Source organism: Stigmatopora nigra, chromosome 2, assembly GCF_051989575.1.
Source record: "Stigmatopora nigra isolate UIUO_SnigA chromosome 2, RoL_Snig_1.1, whole genome shotgun sequence".
In the NCBI taxonomy this organism is placed as follows: domain Eukaryota; kingdom Metazoa; phylum Chordata; class Actinopteri; order Syngnathiformes; family Syngnathidae; genus Stigmatopora; species Stigmatopora nigra.
This window is the reverse complement of record NC_135509.1, coordinates 1,488,422-1,513,399: the sequence shown is the minus strand read 5'-3', so window position 1 is coordinate 1,513,399 and position 24,978 is coordinate 1,488,422. Positions and strand designations below refer to the sequence as shown.

General features: G+C 41.1%; 1 protein-coding gene across 1 annotated transcript; it reads right to left on the bottom strand.

The window, feature by feature from the left end:
- Positions 1–390: 390 nt before the first annotated feature.
- ncoa1 (nuclear receptor coactivator 1) lies at positions 391–24,781 on the bottom strand. The gene is made up of 22 exons (XM_077744212.1): positions 24,091–24,781; positions 17,590–17,773; positions 14,668–14,773; positions 13,069–13,238; positions 12,898–13,004; positions 12,644–12,821; positions 12,231–12,413; positions 12,064–12,156; positions 11,851–11,991; positions 11,558–11,705; positions 10,606–11,485; positions 10,124–10,336; positions 9,723–10,029; positions 9,463–9,630; positions 8,924–9,038; positions 8,662–8,830; positions 8,260–8,586; positions 7,890–7,988; positions 7,490–7,817; positions 7,244–7,403; positions 6,987–7,176; positions 391–5,635 (listed from the first exon to the last, which is right to left on the bottom strand). Exons 3-22 carry the CDS (start codon positions 14,754–14,756, stop codon positions 5,447–5,449), a joined length of 4,254 nt encoding a protein of 1,417 aa, XP_077600338.1. The 5' UTR covers positions 14,757–14,773; positions 17,590–17,773; positions 24,091–24,781; the 3' UTR covers positions 391–5,446.
- Positions 24,782–24,978: the final 197 nt, after the last annotated feature.

Below are 24,978 nucleotides of genomic sequence, written 5' to 3'. Positions count from 1 at the left end.
ACAGTATGGTTGTGAAGTTACATAGTTTTAGGATGGACTGTGCTCAAAAGGAGAGGTAATAGAAGGGTCTTTCTGCCCTCCTGTGGCTGCAGGTGATATTACAAGAAAGTACTCCTATAAGGGCCAGAAATGTTACTATATAATAAAGGAAATCAACTATAACTATTTAAATATGCATACATAGTACAATTTTGATACAAACATTTATAAATAATAAATATTTGAGTAAGTTAGGCTTACCTTAAAGTCGTTACGAAGCCACCCTGGGATGGGAAAAAAAGAACTTTAAAAATGAGTATTAAAATACAATCATGAAATTGTGACTACTTAGAAATACTTATCCTCTCATCTAGTCAAAACACACCAATAAACATCAAGTCAACCGACGTCTGCATTTTAAATGGTGCTTTTATTGCAATGTGTTGCATTCCCACATTCATATTCAGATGTTATAGATTTGTTAGTCAAAAAAAATAATAATAAAAAGATAATGTATCATGTTCTCCAAAGAGGAGCAAATAAAATAAAGACAACGCAACTAAAACATTCAAAAGGAGCTTCTTTTAAAAAGAGCGAGGGATCCAAAATGATGCACGAGGTTTTTTGTTTACTCGAAAAGTGTGTTACATTAGTGTGTGTGTGTGTGTGTGTATCTGTGTGTATTTGTGTGTATGTGTGTGTGTGTGTAAACTTGAGCAGCCACAGACAGAAAAAAAAGTTCCAGTAGAGGTTTTTTTGCTTATTTTTTCTTTTCTTTTCCTTTTTTTTTATATATAAATGAGTCCAACGAGGAACGGGGCACTGAGAAGGCCCACACTGATTGTCTTGTACACCCCCCAAAATAAAATCATTTTCAATTTACACCTGAACAGATTGGTGGGAGGTGCTAAGCGGACGGGGATTTTCAAACAAAAACAAACAAAAATAGACTGGGAAAAACTCCCAACATGCATAAAATAAAATGAAAATTAAAAAAAATGAAACAAAAAGTTATCCCACATGAACACTGTCACTCGTCATATTGTAGCTGCTCCCGTGCCACTTCAAAACCAAACGAGGGGGGTCATATACAGAGGGGGCAAAAAAAATGCATATTTATATCTCTATATATTTATTTATATTAATTTGTACAAGGGGAGAAAGTGGAGCATAAGCGCTTGAAAGCGGAGGAAAAAAAGGCAGACTTGGCCAGGGGTCTTTAAAAATAATAATAAAAATAATAAAGTATTTTGCATGCAAAACGTACATTGGGAAGTGCTTTTTCAAAATAAAAGTGCGTGAGAAAGCTGGGATTTGTGTTTTTTAAAGAACCTGCTGTTGTGATCCGGAATGTTCTGAGAGCTTGAGGTCTGAGTTGTGGATAAAAAATAAAACTATTTTGTGAAATGTTAGCCATTTTTTTCTATAACAAAACCGTTTCTGGTTGAATTCAATGACGGTTGTATTTTTAAGTGCTTTTAATTCATTTTATGATATGTAAACCAGTTTTAAACTGTGTTTAAAAATTAAAGTACTGATGGAAATGTCCAAATTTACAAGTGGAATGAAAATATATTTTGTCAAAAGATTGGCTACCGTTTTTCTTAAAGGAGCATATTTAATAAAGGATCATTGCTAAACTATTTGCTTCAAAATTTTCTAAATGCTTTTAAGTTAGCAGCAGTAATGGTCATTTTTTCTAGCACTGTCAAATTAGCTTGAGAGCTGGATTATAATAAAGTACAATTGTTATAAAGTAGTGCACTGTGGTTTTGTTTTGCTTTTATCGGGATGCATTTGCCAAGAATCTGACCCTGCAAAAAAACAAGAAAAACATTAGCTTAGTTCAAATACAAGACAATATTAGCCATCCAATAAGTGGCCTGCTTCCACTTTCAGTTAAATTTAACATTACTATTCTGGAACTGCTACTGCCGCACGGGTTTTAGTCTAACAACAATAACTGATGACTCATTCCAGTATTTTAGTTTCTAACAACAAAGTTTGCATTATTTTTTTCAGGCTTTGGTCATTTCTACAAATTAAAAAGGGCCCAAAAAATCTAATCGAATCAAACTATATAGTCTGTCAATTTTTTCTCCGCTAAGCAAAAAGCTCCACTTTCTCACGTCGACTATGACAACAAGAGAGAAAAAATATACAATATGGCCTTTTCTTCTCTTAAATTAACCCGTACGACGACAAATAATAATTAAAAAAAAAGCCAGTCCAAACTGCTCGTCGCTCAGTAAAAATCACATTCAGCAGTCGCTATAGAAACCATTCTCTGGCGTGGGGGGGACACGTGGAGCAGGAAAAAAATTATTCAGAACAATATACAGTATTCATCACACGCACTGATAGTCATATACATACGCGTCATCATCCTCATCCAAAGAATTAGAAAACAAAATCTTTTAAAAAAAATGGCGGAGGCGAGTCGTTATTTACCACAAACTTGTCTTGATGATGATGATGATGTTGATGATGATTCTCCTATTATTATTCACATTTCTTTGTTATTTACATTATGTTAACAAAAGAGCCTGTACCTGCCGACTAGGAGGAGGAGGAGGAAGAGGAAGAAAAGGGAGACCTTTCCGTGGAGCAGCTGTTGCATAACATCTGGAATTTTCAACGTGCATCGTTTGGGTTGTCATTTTTTTGCTGTTTTTTTTTTTTTTTTGGCTTTTGGTTGTAGTGTGGAGTGATGAGAGGAAAAGAATTCCTCGTCCCTGCAGAAAAAACATTGCCAGATGGGACTAGGAGACATTACAAATCATAAAATGAAACATTCTCCCACTTTGCCAGAAATTGACAAAAAAAACATAGGGAATAATTCGGAGCGTTTTGTTTAAAACGACGAGGACGTAACCAAAAACATGATGCAAAGTGAAGTCATGCTATAATTTAAGAAAACTTAACAGTGCATCCATTTTTTTTTTTTACATACTATGTTCCAATTTGTAACAAAATTCTATGTACTCGTGTTCTAATATTATTATTTTTTGATAGTCTAGCAATTATGTAGTTTACTGTTTTATCCACAAAAGTTGTGCCATATTATCTAACATTATTATAACATATAATTATAAAGTTACTCTTGGGATAATTTAACTTGCAAAAAAGGTAGTAAGAAAAACAAAAAGTGATTCAATTATGGATACATTTGTCATTAAAAAACATTTTGGAGTATGAGGGTTCAAAGGCCAAAGGTCACAAAGGTCATATTGACCTGAAATGCTTTAAATTTCCCTAAAAGTATATTAGAATGAGTTAACTGCATTTGCATTGAAAAATCTGTAAATATGGGCCATTAAAAAAATGTAAATAATCTCAAGGCACCATTTTAAGAACACATTCTGATCTATTTTTTAAAGCTATAAGCAGTGGGGGTGCCCCAATTTTTTTTAACAAAGTTATGATAGTCCTGGATGCACTGTGTCTATATATAATAACATCATCTTTTAAATTCTATTAGTATTTACAACCAAAATCATGTGACAAAAATTCCTTCCTGAATTTTGACCTGGCCCAAAACTTTCCCCATCCGCCTTGGCTCCGATAGAAAAGTACAGTAAAATCTAAAAAACAAAAAAATGGCCATCACTAGAAAGCAAAAATAGTGAATAAAGTTTACAAAGTGTGGAAAAAAAAGAGCACATTGCGGTTCTCCTTGATCGATACTGCGTCACTCACCACCGTCATGGTAATAATACACAAAATATAAAAAAAATAACCAAAGAAGAGCGGCGAGCTGAGATCACAGTGTGAAAACGAGGTCCGAAAACCAGACCGGGTCTGGTATAGAGAAGTGGATGAGGTATTTGGAAGAAAATCTAAAGAAAAGTGCTCTGAGGTAGTGCGTGGAATGACAGAGCATCTCCTGTCCGTTTTGAGGGAGTCTTAAGTGCAGGATGCCAACATACCATAAACGCGGCGCTTTGGCGGGCGAGCGAGCGGGCGAGTGAGAGAATGTTTGCCACCCAACGTGACCCAAGTGCTTCTCCTAGGGCGACGAAAAGCGGCGCTAAACGTGAGAATGCAACGTTTTCATGAATTTCTTCACATTTTAGAGAAAGGGTTAGGGGGCCACTACTTCCTCCTCCGCTGCAATTTTTCTCAGTACAGATTGAAAAATCGGCTATGATAACAATAACTCCCTTTTGTGCCAAGATCGGTTGTTGGGGAAAATGGGGCGGTAATGTGGTGGAAAAACTAATGCTGGGCGTAGATTTCTTTACCACAAAAAGCCGATAAAGGTTTTTTTTCTTTACACTGAAATAAATAAATCAAAGTTGTGACTAATACTATCGCATTATGAAAGGCCCAAATCATAAAAATATGTTTTTTTTTCTGTATCGCCCATCAGTAGTGAGACCACTGAGAAAATAGTGTTCATTTGACACAGCTATTTTTGGGGGTATTTTTTTACCTTAAAAATTGTGACAGAAATCCCGAAAATACATATTTTTTGCCCAGAATTAGCTAGACCCGTGGGCCAATAGCATTAATTTGAAACGGTTGAAAATGTTCCCCCTCCCACAAAGAGGTACCTTTGGTAAACAGAGTTTGTCAATTAACCATCACTCCATTTTTCCCAAGCGGCACAGCACAAAAGGGGTATTTTTTTTTTTTTTTTGCCGTTACTGTCCTTCTGTACTGTACAACACTACACACGCCCGCATGGCAAACAACACTGATAGGCCGAGTTAGCGCCGGATAGAAAAAATAAAAAGAAGATGAAAGATGGAGGCCGAGCTGGCCTCATATTCACAGCTGCTGAGGTGAGGGCTAATAAACTGGCGACTGTTAAATAATCCCAACAGTCTCCCACATTGTTGTTGTTTTTTTTTTTTGTCTGGTACTTATTAATAATACAAAAGTAAAAGAGTTCCCATTAAAACGAAAAAAAAAAAAGTGAGCAGCATCCCGTCCGTCTCCCGTCCGTACATCACCGTTTGTCAAAAAGTTGATGGAGATGACGATGACGAGCACGAAGAGAGCGGAACAGAAAAAAAATAAAAGATCGGATTAAATCGTGTGTGGAAGAAGGAAAAGAAAAGATGAAGCTCAAACTTCCACCAGGCACCGTGAGGCTGACGGAGAGAGAGCGCATCGCAGAACCAGCTGGTACCGACCCAGCTTCCGTCGTCACATTCCCGGAAAAAAAGAAGCCCAAAAATACAAAATAAAAAAGCCAAGGCGGGGGCTGCCGCCCCTCCGAGGTATTCCCGGGTCCCGATTGGACAGCGGGTGGGTGATGGTTGGTGTTGGGCGAAAGGTGGGGGATGAGCAGCAAAAGACAACACTGCCTTCAATGAATTGGCTGAGGCAGACAGACAGGTTGTCAGACAGGCAGCTTGCCGGTGCCCTCTGCGGCACGGGAAGTGCTAAAACACCCCCAAGGTGTACGAGTAAAAAGAAAAATGGAGGAGTAGTGGGGTGGGAGGTCCACGCTTTGACCTCACTCGGTGAGCAGCTGCTGGAGGAGACTCTTCTGTTGGGCCTGGCTGGTCTGGGAGGCCGGTGGTGGGGCACCGGGACTCTTTTGGGCGCCGCTACTGCCGGACATGGAGCCCTGATTCAGGTAGGAGTCGCTGCCCACCAAGTTGACGGTGCACTGGACGTCGGCGTAAACCTGAACCTGTTCCACCTGTGAGGAAATGTAAACACAGGTTAACAAACTAGGCTTTATTCTATAACACAGGTATCACTACATCACTATTTATTCCCAGGTACATATCTACAGAAACAGGTACAGGCACACATGTACAGACACACATGTACAGAGACAGGTACAGACACACATGTACAGAGACAGGTACAGACACACATGTACAGAAACAGGTACAGACACACATGTACAGAAACAGGTACAGACACACATGTACAGGTACAGGCACACATATACAGACACATGTACAGACACATGTACAGAGACAGGTACAGACACACATGTACAGAGACAGGTACATACACACATGTACAGAAACAGGTACAGGCACACATATACAGACACACATGTACAGAAACAGGTACAGACACATATGTACAGGTACAGACACATATGTACAGGTACAGGCACACAAGTAGACACATGTACAGAGACAGGTACAGACACACATGTACAGACACACATGTACAGAGACAGGTACATACACACATGTACAGAAACAGGTACAGACACAGATGTACAGAAACAGGCACACATGTACAGAAACAGGTACAGACACACATGTACAGAAACAGGCACACATGTACAGACACATGTACAAAGACAGGTACAGACACACATGTACAGACACACATGTACAGAGACAGGTACATACACACATGTACAGAAACAGGTACAGACACACATGTACAGAAACAGGCACACATGTACAGACACATGTACAAAGACAGGTACAGACACACATGTACAGACACACATGTACAGAGACAGGTACAGGCACACATGTACAGACACACATGTACAGAGACAGGTACAGACACACATGTACAGAAACAGGTACAGACACACATGTACAGAGACAGTTACATACACACATGTACAGAAACAGGTACAGGCACACATGTACAGACACACATGTACAGACACACATGTACAGAAACAGGCACATATGTACATATGTACATGTACATATGTACATGTACATATGTACATGTACATATGTACATGTACATATGTACATGTACATATGTACATGTACATATGTACATGTACATATGTACATGTACATATGTACATGTACATATTGACATTTGAATACGTACATGTACATATGTACATGTACATATGTACATGTACATATGTACATGTACATATGTACATGTACATATGTACATGTACATATGTACATGTACATATGTACATGTACATATGTACATGTACATATGTACATGTACATATGTACATGCACATGTACATGCGCATGCAAGGCAGAAATGAATTGGACATCTAATTGGACTCATATTTTGAACACACTAAAGTTTGTTCTGACCTGCTGGTCGTCACACAGCGAGCCGCCACCGCTGCTGTTCAGGCCGGCGCCCGGCTGCCCCAGGGACGCCGGCAAGGACCCAGCGCCGCCAGAGCCCCCCGCCATGGACACGGTGACGCTCATGTTGTTGTACATTCCCTGCTGGCTAAAGGTCGGACCCCCGCCATGCTGCGGCGATGGACTGAAAAGGCTGTGGGGGGCACACGGAAGAAATGCTAGACCCTTGTATGATAAAATAATTCCATTTTATAACGGACCTGTTGCTGGTCTGCTGCCAGTTCTTGATGTCCGGGGACTGGTAGCCAGAAGGCGGGGCTTGCTGCATCAGAGGACTCTGGCAAGGGGGGTTCTGGGGGGACAACAGTGGACTGGAAGGGCTCATCTCGGGGGGGAAAGGCGGGTCCGGCTGCACCATGGCTGTGAGGAAATAGAAATATTTTTTAAAAGGGGAGCACAATTCGCTTCATTTTTTTCTGTCAGCCATTAGCCGCATCTGGACTTACCGGCTCCCCCAAATTGCTGCATCAACGAGGACCCCCCGCCAAAAGGCAGGGCCTGCACGGCGCCCAGAACGGGTGAGGTAGGAGGGTTCCCCGAAACCAGGCCGTAACCGGTGGGGAAATTGAACTGCGTTTGCTGAGGCGCACCACTGCTGTTGTTGTTGGCCATTTTGGGGACCCTGGCGGCACCGGCGGCGACGGGTGCGGCAGTGGCGCCGCCGGCCATGTTCTGTCTCATCAGCATGACCTGCTGGAAAAGCTGGCGCTGGCGGTGCTGGATGCTGTAGAGTTCTCGCTGTCGCTGAGCTAGCATTTGAGCATTTAGTGGAGGCTGCGGACAACAAATATTGACGTTTGAAATCAAAGATTCACTATAGTGGTATAAAATAGAGTAAGTTTTCACCTGCGAGGGAATTTGAGGTTGCGGCGCTCCCAGGCGAACAGCCATGTGTGGGGGTCCGCCACCCGCGGGGAACGTATTCATCGCCAGTCGGTTCTGGAGCTGAGGACAGACGGGAAATGTGTGGGTGAGATGTCAGGCAAAGAAAGAGCATTGGATAAGATGACCAGAGAAAAATGAAATGGAGCAAGGAGATAGCATAAACCATTATTTATTCATGTGGCTTCGGCCTTCGTTTCTTTAAATAGCCAAAGGGGCTCGTGGCAAATTCTATGCTCAGATGAAGAGGAGTTGTCGATCAAAGACATTTACTTTTCCCTTCACTACTTCGTTAAAGAGCGAAATTTAAAGAAAGTAGTTGTTTTCTTCTCACCTGCTGAGGACCTTGAAGTCTTTGCTGTAGTTGGAGCCGCAGCTGGTTGGGCGGCAGCCTGAGCTGAGGGCCCATACCCTGCACCGCCGGCCGGACCATCCCGGGTCGGAGTCCCACTGCCGGGGCGGTGGAGGCGGCGCCGAGCAAAGCCCCCCGGGCGGGGGCGAAGGCCAACGCCTGCTGCCCCGCGGCAGCCAACTCCGGGGAAAACGGAATGGGTGGCGTGAACTGAGAAGGGTACGAAGGTGGTTTGGACTCCAAGGCCAGTGGAGGGGCGCTCACTTGCTGAAGTGCAAAGTTTTGTCCCAATGGGTCGAAACAGCCGCCCTTGGGGAGAAACAAATTAAAAAATTGTCAGGAATACAGTGAGTGGATTTCAAGCAAAAGTGGAATTATGCTCACCTGCACTAGTTTATCGATACCGAGCGCTTTGTCAAGCTCGGCCAGTTCGCTTTCGTCCGTGCCGCTGAGGAAGGAGACCAGCTGTTCCAGCAGGGCTTTCTCGTCATTCCGGGCCTCGGGGGTGTTGGGTGCTGCCAGGACTTCATCCAGCGTACAGGGCACGCATTGCCTGATCAAAAAAACATTTTCATCGTGTTTGTAAATGACAAGAATGAATTTCGTTATGGCTTTGTTAAGGGCGAAGACGTGAATCAGTACTCACTCTTGGGGTGAAGTCAGAGGAGTTTGCAACGGCGTTCCGAGTGTATCGAAGGACAGCGAGTCAGGCAGAGTCAGAGGCTGGAACTGGGAGTCTGCTAAATCCAACTTGGTCTGGCCTGCATGGATTGAGCAACATGAACATTTAAGGAAAAGGACATAGAAGGCTTTCGCCAGGAGGTGGCAGCCCGGAACAACTCCGTGTCGGGTGGGTGACTATTGCATATTTTCTAACGTCATGTGATTCATTTCTGAAACATTGTATTTCAGAAAGTATCGACTTCTGTTTGGCCTTTGGTGACCTCAATGTTTGAAATTATCGGTGCTGCATTTAGCGCCAAGGTGCAAATGAGCGCCAGGGTTATTGTTATCTTACAACATGGACATGACAGAATATACATCTGCCTTGTAGCAATGTGTGGTCAAAAGTACAGGTCTTGTTTTGGTATGTGCAACCATGTCTGAAACTATCACAAGCAGGAGACTATTTTTTACAAAGCTGTTTGCCCAAAATGTCAATGCCTGCGAATTCCCCTAGCTTACCAGTAGTCGAACTGAACAGGTTGACGATTTCTGCCTCGGGGAAGGGACTACTGCTATTTTGGGGGGCCTGGAAGGGGTCTCCCAGTCCCTTTCCTTGGGTCTGGCTTGGTGTCGGAGGACTGCAGAAATCGAACGTCGATTGACTTTGGAGACCGCCATCATTGTTGCCTTAGAAAACAAACATTGGTAATGGGTCGACTCGTATGGATATTTATTGATGTAACCCCCTTCCTTATCGGTCGGGGGAGGTGGGAGCTCACCTCTATTGGGAGTACCGGGCGGTTCCCTCTTCACGCTGATGCCACCTGGCTGTGGTTGGGTGGGCGACTGGAGTTTGAGCTGAGGAGAAGGCGATTGGAGTTGTGGGGACGGGGACTGCAAGGAGGACTGGGAGAGTGGAGACTGCATTGGAGGTCCCGGTGACTGGAGTTGTGTGGGGGCCTGGGAGGCCGGAGAGGGGAGTTGGTGGATCCCGGGGTCGTCGGTGACCTGCTTGAGGGCGTTGGGGCCCCTGAGGGCGGCTGGTAGCTGGCTTGGGGTCTCCGTGTCAGTCCCGCCGCTTGACATCTGGATGGTGGATTTTAACAAAACAAAAGGAGGACCAAAAAATGAGAGAGCAGTGTAATTTTGATAAATGTTGTCAAATCAATGCTATCGTTACCGTGGAGTCACGGCTATCCCGCCGGCTGTCTCGCCGCCTCTCCCCCAAGGGGCTGGATTTAGGGCTGACGCAAGCCGGGGCACTGCAGGTTTTGGCGACGGGGCTGCCGCCCAGAGTCGCCGCCGTGCACACCTCCCCGGTGTTTCGCTTCTCCACCTTGACCCGAACTGTCTGCAGGCTGAGCGCCGAGGGAGGGGGAAGGTCTCCCAAGTCCTGCCAAGGAAAATCCGTAAGTGTTATTATTGCTCGCTGATTAATGTTTAACTGGAGATAGTAGCTGGTGCCTTCTAAAGTCTCAGCAATAAAAGGATTGTTTACTCAAGTTTCAAAATTAAATTGTTAATAGTCACTTTTTCCTAGTGTTACAAATAATATGAGAAAGGAGATTTTATGAGGTCTAGGTTTTCAGAAATAAATTCACAAGACCTTTTCTGACCCTGTACACAGTTAGGATGAAGCAACCAGACTGCAGTGAAACTCACCTTCTCGTCCGTGTCAAGCAAAAAGCGAAGGAGCTGGTGGTCCTGGGGTTCTCTGGACGTGGAGCGCTGCAGGGTGGACGGCGGTTCTTTCTTTATCTCCATCTCTCTCTTGTCCACGCCGTCCTCGGGGGCGGTCGAGGTGGAGCAGGTACTGGAATCGTTGCTGTCCTGGAGCAGTTTGTGTAAGATCTTATGCCGTTCCGTCAGCGTGCTGTGGGAGGCGGGGCACTGGGGCGCCGGAGAGGGTTTGGGGTGAGGTGATGGGGTGCGCTGGAGGAGGTGGAGGTCGCCGCCGCTGTCGCTTCCCTTCCCATTGCTGTCCAGCGGCTGATTGGGTCTGAGATGAGCGGGCGGCGTGACGGGGGTCGTTGGGGCTCTGACCGGGTCCTCTAGCCCTCCCTCCACTCCGGGCCGGTTAGAGGAGAAGCCGCCCTGTCTGGAGAAGCATCCCTTCGGCTGAGCGCCGTTACTGGCGTCGCCGCCGCTGACTTGTCTGTTCAGAGGCGAGTGGAGGCCCGGCACCCGCGGGCCCCCCGTCGAGGGGGCCCGTGACGCGGTAGGCGACATGAACGAGGTAGGGGTGGCTGTGGTGGTGGTGGTGGGGCTGCCCAGAGGGGACGGGCTGTCTCCCCGCTGGGGTCGAGTCCGGCTGGGGGGCGGCGGGTAGCCGGGATTCAGTCGTTGGGGGGAGACGTTGCTGCTGCTGCTGCCGGGGCGGAGCCCCGTTGAGGCGGAGGCGCTGGCGGCGGGGCCTGAGGTTTGTTTAGAGTTGCTGCCGGTGGCGAGGGCCGGCGAGCGTGAGGACGTCTGGGCCGGGTTGCCCAGGGTTGGCTGAAGGCTGGGGTTAGTGTTTTCCTGAGAGCTACCAGTGTTGTGTTCCCTGGGAAGAAAAACAAAAAATCCAAGAAAGTTAGTATGGAACTGTTTTCAAAATTGGAATTGAAATGAGCACCTGTTTATAGTGTGGATGCCCATGATGAAGGGCTGAACGTCTGGGTTGGGGGGGCAGCAGAACTTGCAGCGGGTCTGAGCGCTGAGCGGCGTGCCGTCACTCAGGGCGAAGCCATACAACGGGCTGATGGCAGTGCCGTGGGTCATCACTGGATGTGAAGAAAATATTGAAGGGTTCTCAAGTTAAAACAACATTTGTATACTTATATACTACCAGAAAACTTAGAAAGTGGTAGCTTTGTGCTACCTTAAACACTGTCAGTAGAATATGTTATGCACACTCGTTTGACTCACCGTCATGGAGCAGCTTTTTGGCATGGGAGGGTTCTTTGCCCTGCGGCTGGAAGAAGGCGTAAATGCACTTCCTGACCAGGTCTTCCCAGCCAGGCCGCCCCGTCGCCCGCAACGCGCTGGTCTCGATGGAGACGATCTTCCCTGAGTGGAACAATGGGCAAACCAAACATTGTAACGGCGCCAAGGGCAATCTGGACCCGCCCCCAAAATCACCTGTAGGGTCTTGCTTGGTGATAAAAGACTCGTTGGTGACGGGCGGAGGACGAGGCATCCGGCAGGCGATGCAAATCAGGCAGCTCTGCAGCTCTAAAAACAAAATATTGGTGGATGAGATGTTTTGGCTGATGATAGAGCGGAGCCAAAAAGCATGGTGGTCTTACCATCTCCCTCCTCCTGCACAGGGGCCCGGGGCTGCGTCACGCTAAAGCACTGCATGATCTCGTACTGCTGGCGGGCCTCCTGGTTCTCCGAGTCCATCTCGTCGGGGGGTCTCTTCAGCATGCGGCAGTTGAAGGCGTGGCCGCTCCCGCGTCCTGACTCCTGAGGCCACGGCACGCCGTTCACTAGGCGCACGGAAACCAACAGTTCATCATTTGAACCACAATTTGCCCATTGGCAGACACTACAGGTCTCACAAAGGCAGTTTCTGGGTATGAAGACAATTAGGCTTTTGTTGTTGATGATGACAACAAAGTCTACGTCCCATTATTATTATTATTATTATGGTAAATAAAAATTAAAGTAGATCAAGATGCGACCCTACTTTGCCATTTTTCTGGTGTACATGACTCACCCTGACTTTTGGGCAGCAGTTTGCGGACAAACTCGTTGTGGTCTCCCACGTGGAGGATGCTGTAGACGCTGGACGTCATCAGCTCCTCCGGAGGGTAGCCCAGGTAGCTCACCACGTTCTCCGAGACAAAGACGATGCGTCCTTCGCGGTTCACCACGAAGAAAAAGCCATCCAAAGCCTGCCAACAACAACAACAATGCCATTCTTTTAAAAAACTGTGTCTTGTTAATGGAGAGTGGGGAATGTTTTTTTACCTCGAGCAGGATGGGTCCCAGGGCTTCCTTCTCCAGGAGTCCTTGGCTACTGGAGGAGATGTCACTCTTTTGCACCGCGTCATCTGGAGAACGAAGAGCTGCTTTTTCTTTGGAAGGGAAAATGAAGCAGTCAGTTGGTGGATATTTGGAAAAATAGAAAAAGTTTGTCACCTTGCTCACGTCGCTTCATCTGCTGGATTTGGTCCACGGTGCTCTTGAGGATGTGGCACTTATCGGGCTTGGCGCTGAGACTGGCGATGTCGCCCATGTTGGAGGAGGAGAGCAGATCCGCCAACTCGCCGATGTAACGGCTCTCCAGCTCGCGCCGCCGCTTCTCCAGGCTGTTGGAAAAAATATATATATAAATACATGTGATTAAAATTTGGGAGTCATTTGAATGGATCCCTCAATTAGCACAACAGGTTTTTTAAGTGAACTACACAGTCACCTCTAGAGCCGGCTCTTGTTATTGTGTTGGGATTTTTTGGGACAAAATCTTACAGGGTTGCTGAAGTTTTTTTTGAAAATCTGTTGTTTATTTTTCTAATGCAAGGTTGTCATGTTCAAAAAACAAAACAAAGTGTTTTCCATGAATGAAGGAAAAACTCTAAATATACATAAGTGTGGTCGTGGCTGTGTTGAGAACCAACCAATCACTTTCAACTCATGTTAAATGGCAAATCAGTGCGCCTGCACCATCATTCAAAGCACCGCTGGTTAACTCCAATTTAATTCCCGCCGTCCTCACAGGCTTTTCCTCTTACATTTTTATCAACGGCACGGTTAGCGCTAACGCAAAGCGTGACGGAAACACGTAAAGAGATTTGTCATAGACGTCACTCCGTCTAATAAAGTGCTAATGAAGTCCTTTAAAGCTCGATTTGAAAATACTGCGTTAACAGGCGGCTACTTTACGTAGTAAAAGCGGAAAATGAAAACGTTTGTGTGTCTATGAAGACAACAACGGAAAAGTAGGTCAGCGCTTGGACCGGCCAAAACACACAGGCATGGTGGCCCAGAGAGAGGGAGGGAGGTAGGGAGGGCGGAAGGGGGTGTGTTATGGAGGGAGTCGGAAAAGGGTGAGGAGGAGGAGGAAGAGGAGGAGGAGGACGCTGTGTGAACACCAAGGCGAAGCGCAGGTCGCTCACTGGTGGCTTTTGGAAATACGAGCCGGGATGTTACATCAGCTTACATCAGCTATTGGGCCTTAAAAGGCTCACAAGAGTGGCCAAGCTTTTACTCTGGGATCTGGAAATGTGTGTGTGGGTGTGTGTGTGTGTGTGTTTGGAAGTGCGTGCGTGCCAGGGTCCACGCTCGACTCTTCGGCTAAACTTCAGCTAACCCGTGATCTGATGATCCGTCTGCATGAGAAGTAGACTCAAAGGCGGTACTATGATAGAGTAGCAATTTGTTTTTTTAGAGGGGAAATGACTTTGGTGTCATCGTAGAACTAAAATATATATACGTATTTTGGACATCTAGGGCCCCATAAGTAATTTCTACATGTCCCGGATTTTTGCCATTGCAATCAATTATATTGTGTTTTTGCTTGATTGCTAAAAATGGCACTCAAGATTGCCTTTTTGGTGATAAATCATTTAAATATTGAAAATGTAGTATACGGTAAAAAAAAGTTCAACTTTCAAAATTCCTCGTGTTTTTGTATATTGCCAGACATTGCATTTGCTACATTTTAAGCAGAGGCCTTAAAAAGTCAATATTTTGCATGTACATAGCACAAGAGGATTTTTTTTTGGTGTGTGTGGTTACCTTTGCGCTGACGTGTCGCATGGCGAGCCCTTCCTCTTGCGCGACTCGGCCGGGTCAGGGTCCAAGGGACTTTCCCCGACGGCGCTCATCTTCAGCTTTGACTGACCTACAAGTCACAACATAAAAACAATTATTAGCAGAGCTTCACAATTACTTTGTTATTTTTCATAATGAGCATAAAACTTGTTGCCATTCCTGGCAGGAATAGTAAGTAATCACATTAGTAAAATGGGTGTGCAAACTTTTCTAATTTCTAAATCTAATTATAAGCCTATACATCTTATCGCGTTTGATCTAGAGTGGGCCGAACACCGGGGGGGTGTTCTTTGCATGCACAGTGTTAATGCACAGCGGGCCTATCTTTTTTTAGGCCCTGTGTGTTAGTAGCGTGTCGGAGGGGTGATCTCAGGTCAAATGCAAACAAGGCTAGTCAAGAGGGATTAGCGTCGTGCGCCAGTGCCACAATGGCCGCCGACCCCTCCCGCACCCTTTTTTTGCCAGTGGATTTCCAAACCATTTTCCGGGCGTATACGTACACCACGAAAATTATTGTATTGGAATATCATGTTGGTTTTGCTGTGTGCAAACACAAAAGGTCGGGTTTAACAAGTTGTCCTAAATAACCGTGAAATGGACACTTCCCGTCACTTTCCGGCGCCACTGGTGGTATGCGTGCGTGTATGTACACTATGTACTTTACGGGCTGGTCGCATGATGACACGCTTGGGTCGTGTAAGATGATCGAGCAGTTGGCGCTTAAGCCCAAAGCTTTCAAGTGTTGATAATGGCGCCGTAAACGTTGGCCTAAAATGACATGGAGGGAAAAAATAATCACCTTTAGGGTGGCGTGTTACGCATTTGACAATCTCGCGCATAATGCGGCGTGGGGAGGAAGGAAGGATGCTTAAATACTTGGACATTGTCCTTCTTAATCTTTGAAATGTACATTCAAAGTTTCAGAAGGTTCCACTTCATTATTTAAGCTTCTTTGGGGCCCCATTGGGAGTCGGCCTGGGAATGCCAGGCGGCAGAGGGAGGCTTATTTACCAAGTTAAACAGTCAAATGCAACTCAAAAGTTGCTTCAAATGCAAGAAATATTTACAAAAAAGACTGCCAATGTGCGCTCATACTATTCTTTAAATTTCCATTATAGAAACAAAGCAAAACATGATATGTAAACGAAAAAGTATTCCATTATTGTATACAAATAATTACAAAAATGACTGCCAATGTGCTCTTGTACTATTCTTTAAATTTTCATTCGCAAAACATGACATATAAAAAGTATATATATTCCATTATTGTGTACAATTACCATCAGCATCCTCATTTTACTGACTTTTGTTTCCATATTCTTAAATGTTTTGCTACTACATGAAATAAATTGCCTTGACAATAAAACCCAAGTCACTTCATCCTCTTAGTATTAATGATTATAATTAAAATACTACACAGATATACTCACCCAGATATGCAGTTCAAATACTTAATGATCACATATATTCCAGTTTGCTAAACAGGTTATTCCACATGGAACCACCACTGCACACTAACCAAAAAATTTAGAATCCCACATATATTTGCCAAGCCCTTCCAGACGTCGAAATGATGTTGCAAAGCTTTGTTTACAATGACACGCCACCAAAGTAAAGCATAAAAGGGCAAATTATATTTTGGGGTTTGAATCTTAAATGGCTCTATACCTTTGATTCACAGTGCTTTTATCATTTAAAAGCTTTATCATAGAAATCTTTGATTTGTTTTTTCAGTTGTTTCAACCAATTTGAGTTGTTTTTGGTTAAACCGATGATCGCCTGCAAATGTTAAGCGCTACTTTTTCTAGAACGCGACCCCCCGTTGGGACCGGGTCCCTGTGGCCAAGGCCCCCCTGCCGTGGGTATAGGACATATGGAAGGGACGTATACACGGATGGACGCGGCGTCACCCGCTGAATCCCCGCTCGCACGACCGGTCCACTCACATGAATAGTTGCGATTAGCGAGCGCGTCGTGCGTGAGGATGCGTTGCTGGGTCACTGCGTTCGTGGTTTAATCAATGGGGGAAACGATTTGGCCGTTAGTGTGCTGCGATTGATAAAGCGAGAGGACCCGTCGCGGCGACAAATTTGCCCACTTCATTATGTTATCTTTGAATGCATCGTTTATGCATTTTAAATGGTTGGCGTGCGGGTTTCCCTTTTGTATTGTTTTAAAATGGCGGTCAAGAATTGATATATTAGACGGCTATCTTTGTCTATGGTGAGAAATTAGTGGGAAAGAATGTATTGGAATAAATGAAGGATATGTTAAATCAGATGGAATTATTGTTTTAATCCAAATTTCAGCCATTTTTTTTTTGTTGGAAAATATTTCTTTTCTGAGAGAGGATAAAGAATATAGTACAATACAGTAAATATTGCTGGATTATTTTCATTCCTTCATTAAAGTATTTTTTTCTGAATTCTGAATACGAGGTATTTTGGATACTACACATTTTAATTTATTTTGAATGGGGGTAAAGATGATGGCAATTTTTCAGATATTATGGTTTATAATTTAATCAATTTAAAGATGACTTTTATCTCCATAAACCTAGAATATTTTATAGTGGAAAATATTGTCAAAAACTATTTAAAGTCTTGAAGGGGAAAAAAACATAGATTTTAAAGCTTGGAAGTTATTTTGGCCTCCTTCTATGCAACTAAAGACTTAAAAAAATTATATATATATCTTTATCTTTTGTCCCAAGCAACAAAGAGACTATATGAGGAGTATTACATCATGCATTGAAGCCATCTAAAGACTCCCAGCTCCCTTGTTAAGACCGACTTTGCCTCCCAGACCAATAATTCCACATGAATATGGGAGACTATTATGGATACGTATTTGTCGCTGTGATTGGATGTCAGTGTGCAATACAACCTGTGTGGTCTAGGTCTCCAGGGGTTGAGTCATGTGGCGGCCGGCCGTGTCCGAGGCAAGAAGGCGGCGGCGGCGACCGGTCGGCGGCGTGGCTTGGAGCAAACCAGAAGGTTACGGCTGCGTTAGGCCGCCTCCGTCACGTGGCATGGTCGCTCGCGGGTGCGCCGTCCGCCAAGTACTGCACCTGGAAATGATGCAAAAATAGGAAGATTTGTTTCATCACAATAACATGACATCAACACTATTTTTAAATCCTGTTGACATTTTTTATAGTAAATGCCATATAAACATGCATATATATAATGTAGTATGTGTATATATAGGTAATATGTGTATATATATTGTTGTATGTGCATATATATATGTAGTATGTGTATATATATGTAGTATGTGTATAAATATGTAGTATGTGTATATATATATGTAGTATGTAGTATGTATATATATGTAGTATGTAGTATGTGTATATATATGTAGTATGTGTATATAAATGTAGTATGTAGTATGTGTATATATATGTAGTATGTGTATATGTGTATATAAATGTAGTATGTAGTATGTGTATATGTGTATATATATGTAGTATGTATATATGTGTATATATATGTAGTATGTGTATATATATGTAGTATGTAGTATGTGTATATATATGTAGTATGTAGTGTGTATATATATGTAGTATGTAGTATGTGTATATATATGTAGTATGTAGTGTGTATATATATGTAGTATGTAGTGTGTATATATATGTAGTATGTAGTGTGTATATATATGTAGTATGTAGTATGTGTATATATATGTAGTATGTAGTTTGTGTATATGTGTATATATATGTAGTATGTAGTGTGTATATATATGTAGTATGTAGTTTGTGTATATGTGTATATATATGTAGTATGTAGTGTGTATATATATGTAGTATGTAGTTTGTGTATATGTGTATATATATGTAGTATGTAGTATGTGTATATGTGTACATATATGTAGTATGTGTATATATATGTAGTATGTAGTATGTGTATATATATGTAGTATGTGTATATATATGTAGTATGTGTATATATATATGTAGTATGTGTATATATATGTAGTATGTGTATATGTGTATATATATGTAGTATGTAGTATGTGTATATGTGTATATATATGTAGTATGTGTATATATATATATGTAGTATATAGTATGTGTATATATATGTAGTATATAGTATGTGTATATATATATGTAGTATATAGTATGTGTATATATATGTAGTATGTGTATATATATGTAGTATGTAGTATGTGTATATATACATATATGTAGTATGTGTATATATGTAGTATGTAGTATGTGTATATATATGTAGTAAGTAGTGTGTATATATATGTAGTATGTAGTATGTGTATATGTAGTAAGTAGTGTGTATATATATGTAGTATGTAGTATGTGTATATATGTAGTATGTGTATATATATGTAGTATGTGTATGTATATGTAGTATGTAGTATGACTTACTATTAAGTACCTATTTGTGTATAATGCCTTTCCTATTCCTGCATCCTCACCCTCTTCCTACTGCAACAAAGAAATTTCCTGATTACGGGATGAATAAAGTTATCCAATCCAATCCAATATATATGTAGTATGTAGTATGTGTATATATATGTAATATGTAGTATGTGTATATATTTGTAGTATGTAGTATGTGTATATATATGTAGTATGTGTATATATATGTAGTATGTAGTATGTGTGTATATAAATGTAGTATGTAGTATGTGTATATATAAATGTAGTATGTAGTATGTGTATGTATATATATGTAGTATGTATGTATATATATGTAGTATGTATGTATATATATGTAGTATGTATGTATATATATGTAGTATGTATGTATATATATGTAGTATGTATGTATATATATGTAGTATGTATGTATATATATGTAGTATGTATGTATATATATGTAGTATGTATGTATATATATGTAGTATGTATGTATATATATGTAGTATGTATGTATATATATGTAGTATGTAGTATGTGTATATATATATGTAGTATGTAGTATGTGTATATATATGTAGTATGTAGTATGTGTATATATATATGTAGTATGTAGTATGTGTATATATATGTAGTATGTGTATATATATATGTAGTATGTAGTATGTGTATATATATGTAGTATGTGTATATTTAAATGTAGTATGTAGTGTGTATATATGTAGTATGTATATATATATATATATATATATATATATATATATATATATATATATATATATATATATATATATATATATATATATATATATATATATATATATATATATATATATATATATATGTAGTATGTGTATATATATATGTAGTATGTAGTATGTGTATATTTAAATGTAGTATGTAGTGTGTATATATGTAGTATGTATATATATATATATATATATATATATATATATATATATATATATATATATATATATATATATATATATATATATATATATATATATATATATATATATATATATATATATATATATATATATATATATATATATATGTATATGTAAATATATATGTAGTATGTATGTATATATATGTAGTATGTATGTATATATATGTAGTATGTATGTATATATATGTAGTATGTATGTATATATATGTAGTATGTATGTATATATATGTAGTATGTAGTATGTGTATATATATATGTAGTATGTAGTATGTGTATATATATGTAGTATGTAGTATGTGTATATATATATGTAGTATGTAGTATGTGTATATATATGTAGTATGTGTATATATATATGTAGTATGTAGTATGTGTATATATATGTAGTATGTGTATATTTAAATGTAGTATGTAGTGTGTATATATGTAGTATGTATATATATATATATATATATATATATATATATATATATATATATATATATATATATATATATATATATATATATATATATATATATATATATATATATATATATATATATATATATATATATATATATATATATATATATATATATATATATATATATATATATATATATATATATATATATATATATATATATATATATATATATATATATATATATATATATATATATATATATATATATATATATATATATATATATATATATATATATATATATATATATGTAGTATGTGTATATATATATGTAGTATGTAGTATGTGTATATTTAAATGTAGTATGTAGTGTGTATATATGTAGTATGTATATATATATATATATATATATATATATATATATATATATATATATATATATATATATATATATATATATATATATATATATATATATATATATATATATATATATATATATATATATATATATATATATATATATATATATATATATATATATATATATATATATATATATATATATATATATATACACACATAGAGAGAGAGAGAGAGAGAGAGAGAGAGAGAGAGAGAGAGAGAGAGAGAGAGAGAGAAGGAAGGGATTGTGTAAGACAGGATCTATATTCTGTGGCATGCTTAGTACTGCATTCCAAGCGTTGAAGCAAACACTTCTGGTCCCGTCATCTGCGCCCTACGCGGAGGCCTCGCAGCCCGCCATGGTCGTCTGGCTCGCCCTATGGATAGATCGATCTCCCCCTCGCTCGCTCGGCCTTCCCTATTCTCTTTTCCCTCCTCCTTCCTTGGCGCCCCCGGACTGTCAATAACCGCCACGAGCCAGAAAATAAATCTCCCGAGCCTCGGCACGCCATTCTTCTTCTTCTTTGCGGCTTTGTGCTATGGCGTGAGCTAAAGTGGAGGGGGATTCTAACGTCAAAAGACGGAGGGTCGACTGCCACAATCAAAACAACAACAGCATTCAGACTTCAAGAGATGAAGGACTGTAAAGTCTTCTTCTGGGGGTCGGCTGGGGGGGCAAAGAAGTGCCATTTGTACGTCAAAATGACCTTTGGGGCTGCTCTGCAAAACAAACACATGCAAAGGTTTGACGCGCTAGCGGAATCTGCCACGGAAGGAGCGCATGTTTCTGCAGTGTATAAATAATGCAGAGGGAATCTATAGCTAGTTCTGCCAAGGACGACGACGTGGTTGGCAAATGCAATGTAATCATTACAAGGCTAATAATGCGTGGAACATTGAAATGATAGATTTGGGGCAATATGTAGACTTTTTTTGTCTTGCTGAGATCACCCTTTTTTAAAAATGTTACCATTATTTACCATCTACTTATTCATGTGACAGTATACTACTACATTTGTATTTTGTTTGGTTAAATGACTTGAGCATTGTGCTAGATTTAGGAATGAAAACTCTTCTGAGGCCAAATCCAAGAGATGACACCACCACGGACTAAAAACATGACACGCCGCCACCGCCTTCCGCCGCTCTCCGGGCCGAAAGCCACCGACCGGGGCGATTAAAGCCGGCGATTCAAGTGCGGCCAAGTTCTGGCGGCAAGTCACAACTGCCGACGGAGCGCGTTGATAAATATCGCAGCCACCCCGAAGGACAGCTGGCCGCCTGACGACATCCGGGTCGGGATACTTCCTGGAGTCAAGTGACAGTGTGTTAATAAGAATCCGGTGTTGTCGCCTAACCAGGTTGGATCCCCATTGGATGGGAAATCTGACCTGATCGTGTCCAAAAAAATCTATTATTATTTTGAAAGTATTAACTCATCAAAAAATCCAAATAACCAAAATAATAAGGCTACAAAAATTAAATATATATATATATATATATATATATATATATATATATATATATATATATATATATATATATATATATATATATATATATATATATATATATATATATATATATATATATATATATATATATATATATATATATATATATATATATATATATATATATATATATATATATATATATATATATATATATATATATATATATATATATATATATATATACATGTGAAAAATATATATACAAAAAAACGTTTTATTTCTTTTTAAAGTATGAACTCATTTACTGCTAGCAAAAATCCAAATACTTAAAGCGCAAGACAACAAAAATTAAAATATATATATATAAATGGTACCTTTTATCCTATTTAAGGTCAACAAACAACAAAATAATATAGCAAAAACCACTCAAAATCTCCTGATTGACTCTTGTATCTTAAAAAATCCTGGAGTTTGACATCCCTAGACTTGAACAAGAATGACCGCCGTATGTTTGCTTTTAAAATGGACGTTCTCAGTAAGCCGCCATGACATTGAGCCAACAAAGACATCCACAACAACGGCAGAAAAAAAAAACACCAGCCGCCCGCCCGTCCGCCACCAGCTCCGTCCCGTGACACGGCAGTAAATCTCCCAAGGATCCAAACAACAAATGGACCCTGCGGAGGGATCCACTTTACAAAAACCTCACACGCCCCCCCTTTCTGTTTGGAGAGATTAGTGTGGAGGAATTCCACAGCAGATATCGCTTACCCACTCAACTTTGCTCGCCGCCGCCACAATTTTTACTTTGAGCCGCGAGCAAAAAAACAACCCAAAAAAAAAAAAAAAACAGTCCGGGTGTCTGCCGTTTTTTGCCCGTGGAGTTAAATTGGCTTATCTGACGACATATTAACCTCTAGAGGCCCCCGCTAGAATGCTTCCACATACAAAAAAAATAAAAATCGATCAACTAGGAAACTTGACAAAAACAAAGCGACCGCAAAATGAAAAAATATTTGTTATTGGAATTGCTGGGTTTTGGTAGAGTCAAAATAATCTGAAAAAAATGGGTGGAATCTTATAAAAAATCTGGTTGTTGATTGGACGATGGATTTCTCGTTATGCTGGTAAAAATATTTTTATCCTGTCAAAATAGCTTTACCGTCAGAAAAAAATGACAAAAAACATTTTTTGTTCTGCATTGTACACCTAGTTTTTTGTTCACTTCTGCTGACCCCGCCTCTTTCCCCTGATTGGCTTGCCCTGAGAAGGCACCCAATAACACCATGCAAAAACACACAAAACCATTTTTACTGTCAAAACTCAAAACCCGTTCTTTTCTTCCTCCAATCAAGGAAACAAATTAAATTTCCAGGAATACTTTAACTAAATACTTCCTGTTCTGCCCCAGCCTTCAAATCTCAAACCACAACAAAAACTAAGTCAATAACATTTGGATGAGCAATTACAATAAAATCAATCAATCAATTAATTTGAAGAAGAAAAAAAACAACACATTCTGGTGACAGCGACGCCTTGTGGCCACTCTGGCAATCTTACGCAAGACTTGATTAATTTACAGGTGCGCAGCTATAAAAGAATGGATGGGTAAACGTGCAAAGCGCATGTTGGTGGGTGTGCACGGCCCACGTGCACGCGCGTGCGGCGTCCAGGCAAGGCATCGGTGGGAGGCCGCAGCCGTAGCCGCAGTGGCCGTGTGTGTCCCATTGTGGCTGTCAACAGCCGAGATCCAACCTCCCCCCTCCCCGCACGATGGGCTTACCTTATCCCCGCATAAGCAGGCGTCGTCCTCCGGTGTGCTCTCAACCCCGATCTTCTCTTCCCTTGATTTGTTTGTTTGTTTTCTTTACATCCCACGAGAAGTCACCGCGCCCCCCTCTGCGAAGGGGCGTCCAACAAAAGCCAGTTAGCTCAGATCAGCTAACATAACTTACGTGTGACGATCGCGTTGATCGGGGTATTTTTTTTGGCGTGTTTACTAGATGTCTGCCACTAACTTTACGGGGGTAACTTTACACTCGATCCGATCAGGCTGACACGTAACATCCCCCTTTTATGAAGATCCAAGCTTTAAGTTGGATCTTTTCTTCACGTAGGCTGGCTAACAAGTCATCGGCGTCTGTTGACAAACAAGCCTGCGTGGAGGGAAGGGGGAGAGAAAAAAATCGCACACACGCCTCGAAGCCAGCGAGCCTGAACGTCAGTTAGCTTAGCCGCAGCTAGCACGCCTGGCTACAGCAGCAGCACCGCGAGGGAGATCCGCAAAACAAATCCTCCGATCCGAGTCCTTCCTGCGCGGCGGTGGCGTGGATCTTCCTGGCCGGCGTGTCAGTCCCGTGCGCGGCCAAAAATGCTCGGATCGAGCGATGGCCCAGTTTGCGAAGTCAAGTTGTCAGTACGATCGGCGTCCTCCGCCATTTCCAAGCTCTCTCGCTCTCTCTCTCCAACACAAACAAACAGGGTAGCGAGGACGCGCGCGCCCGTGCGTGCGTACTGGAGTGCGTGCGCGTTCGCGAGAAGAGGCATGCGAAAACATTACCTGGCTAATGGAATATACTGCACATTTAAAGGGCTGATGCTTTTTCTTTCACTGTAATTGCTTTACATTTGCATGTGACATTTAAGGCATGGTAATGCATTGCATTAAAAT

Excerpts from the sequence above, each read along its gene's own strand:
- ncoa1 (XM_077744212.1), bottom strand. The coding sequence starts at position 14,756 with ATGAGCGCCGTCGGGGAAAGTCCCTTGGACCCTGACCCGGCCGAGTCG. Across the intron at positions 12,157-12,230 it reads TGTGCAGGAGGAGGGAGATG|AGCTGCAGAGCTGCCTGATT; the intron begins GTAAGACCACCA and ends TTTTGTTTTTAG. Across the intron at positions 9,631-9,722 it reads GCCCGGTACTCCCAATAGAG|GCAACAATGATGGCGGTCTC; the intron begins GTGAGCTCCCAC and ends TTGTTTTCTAAG.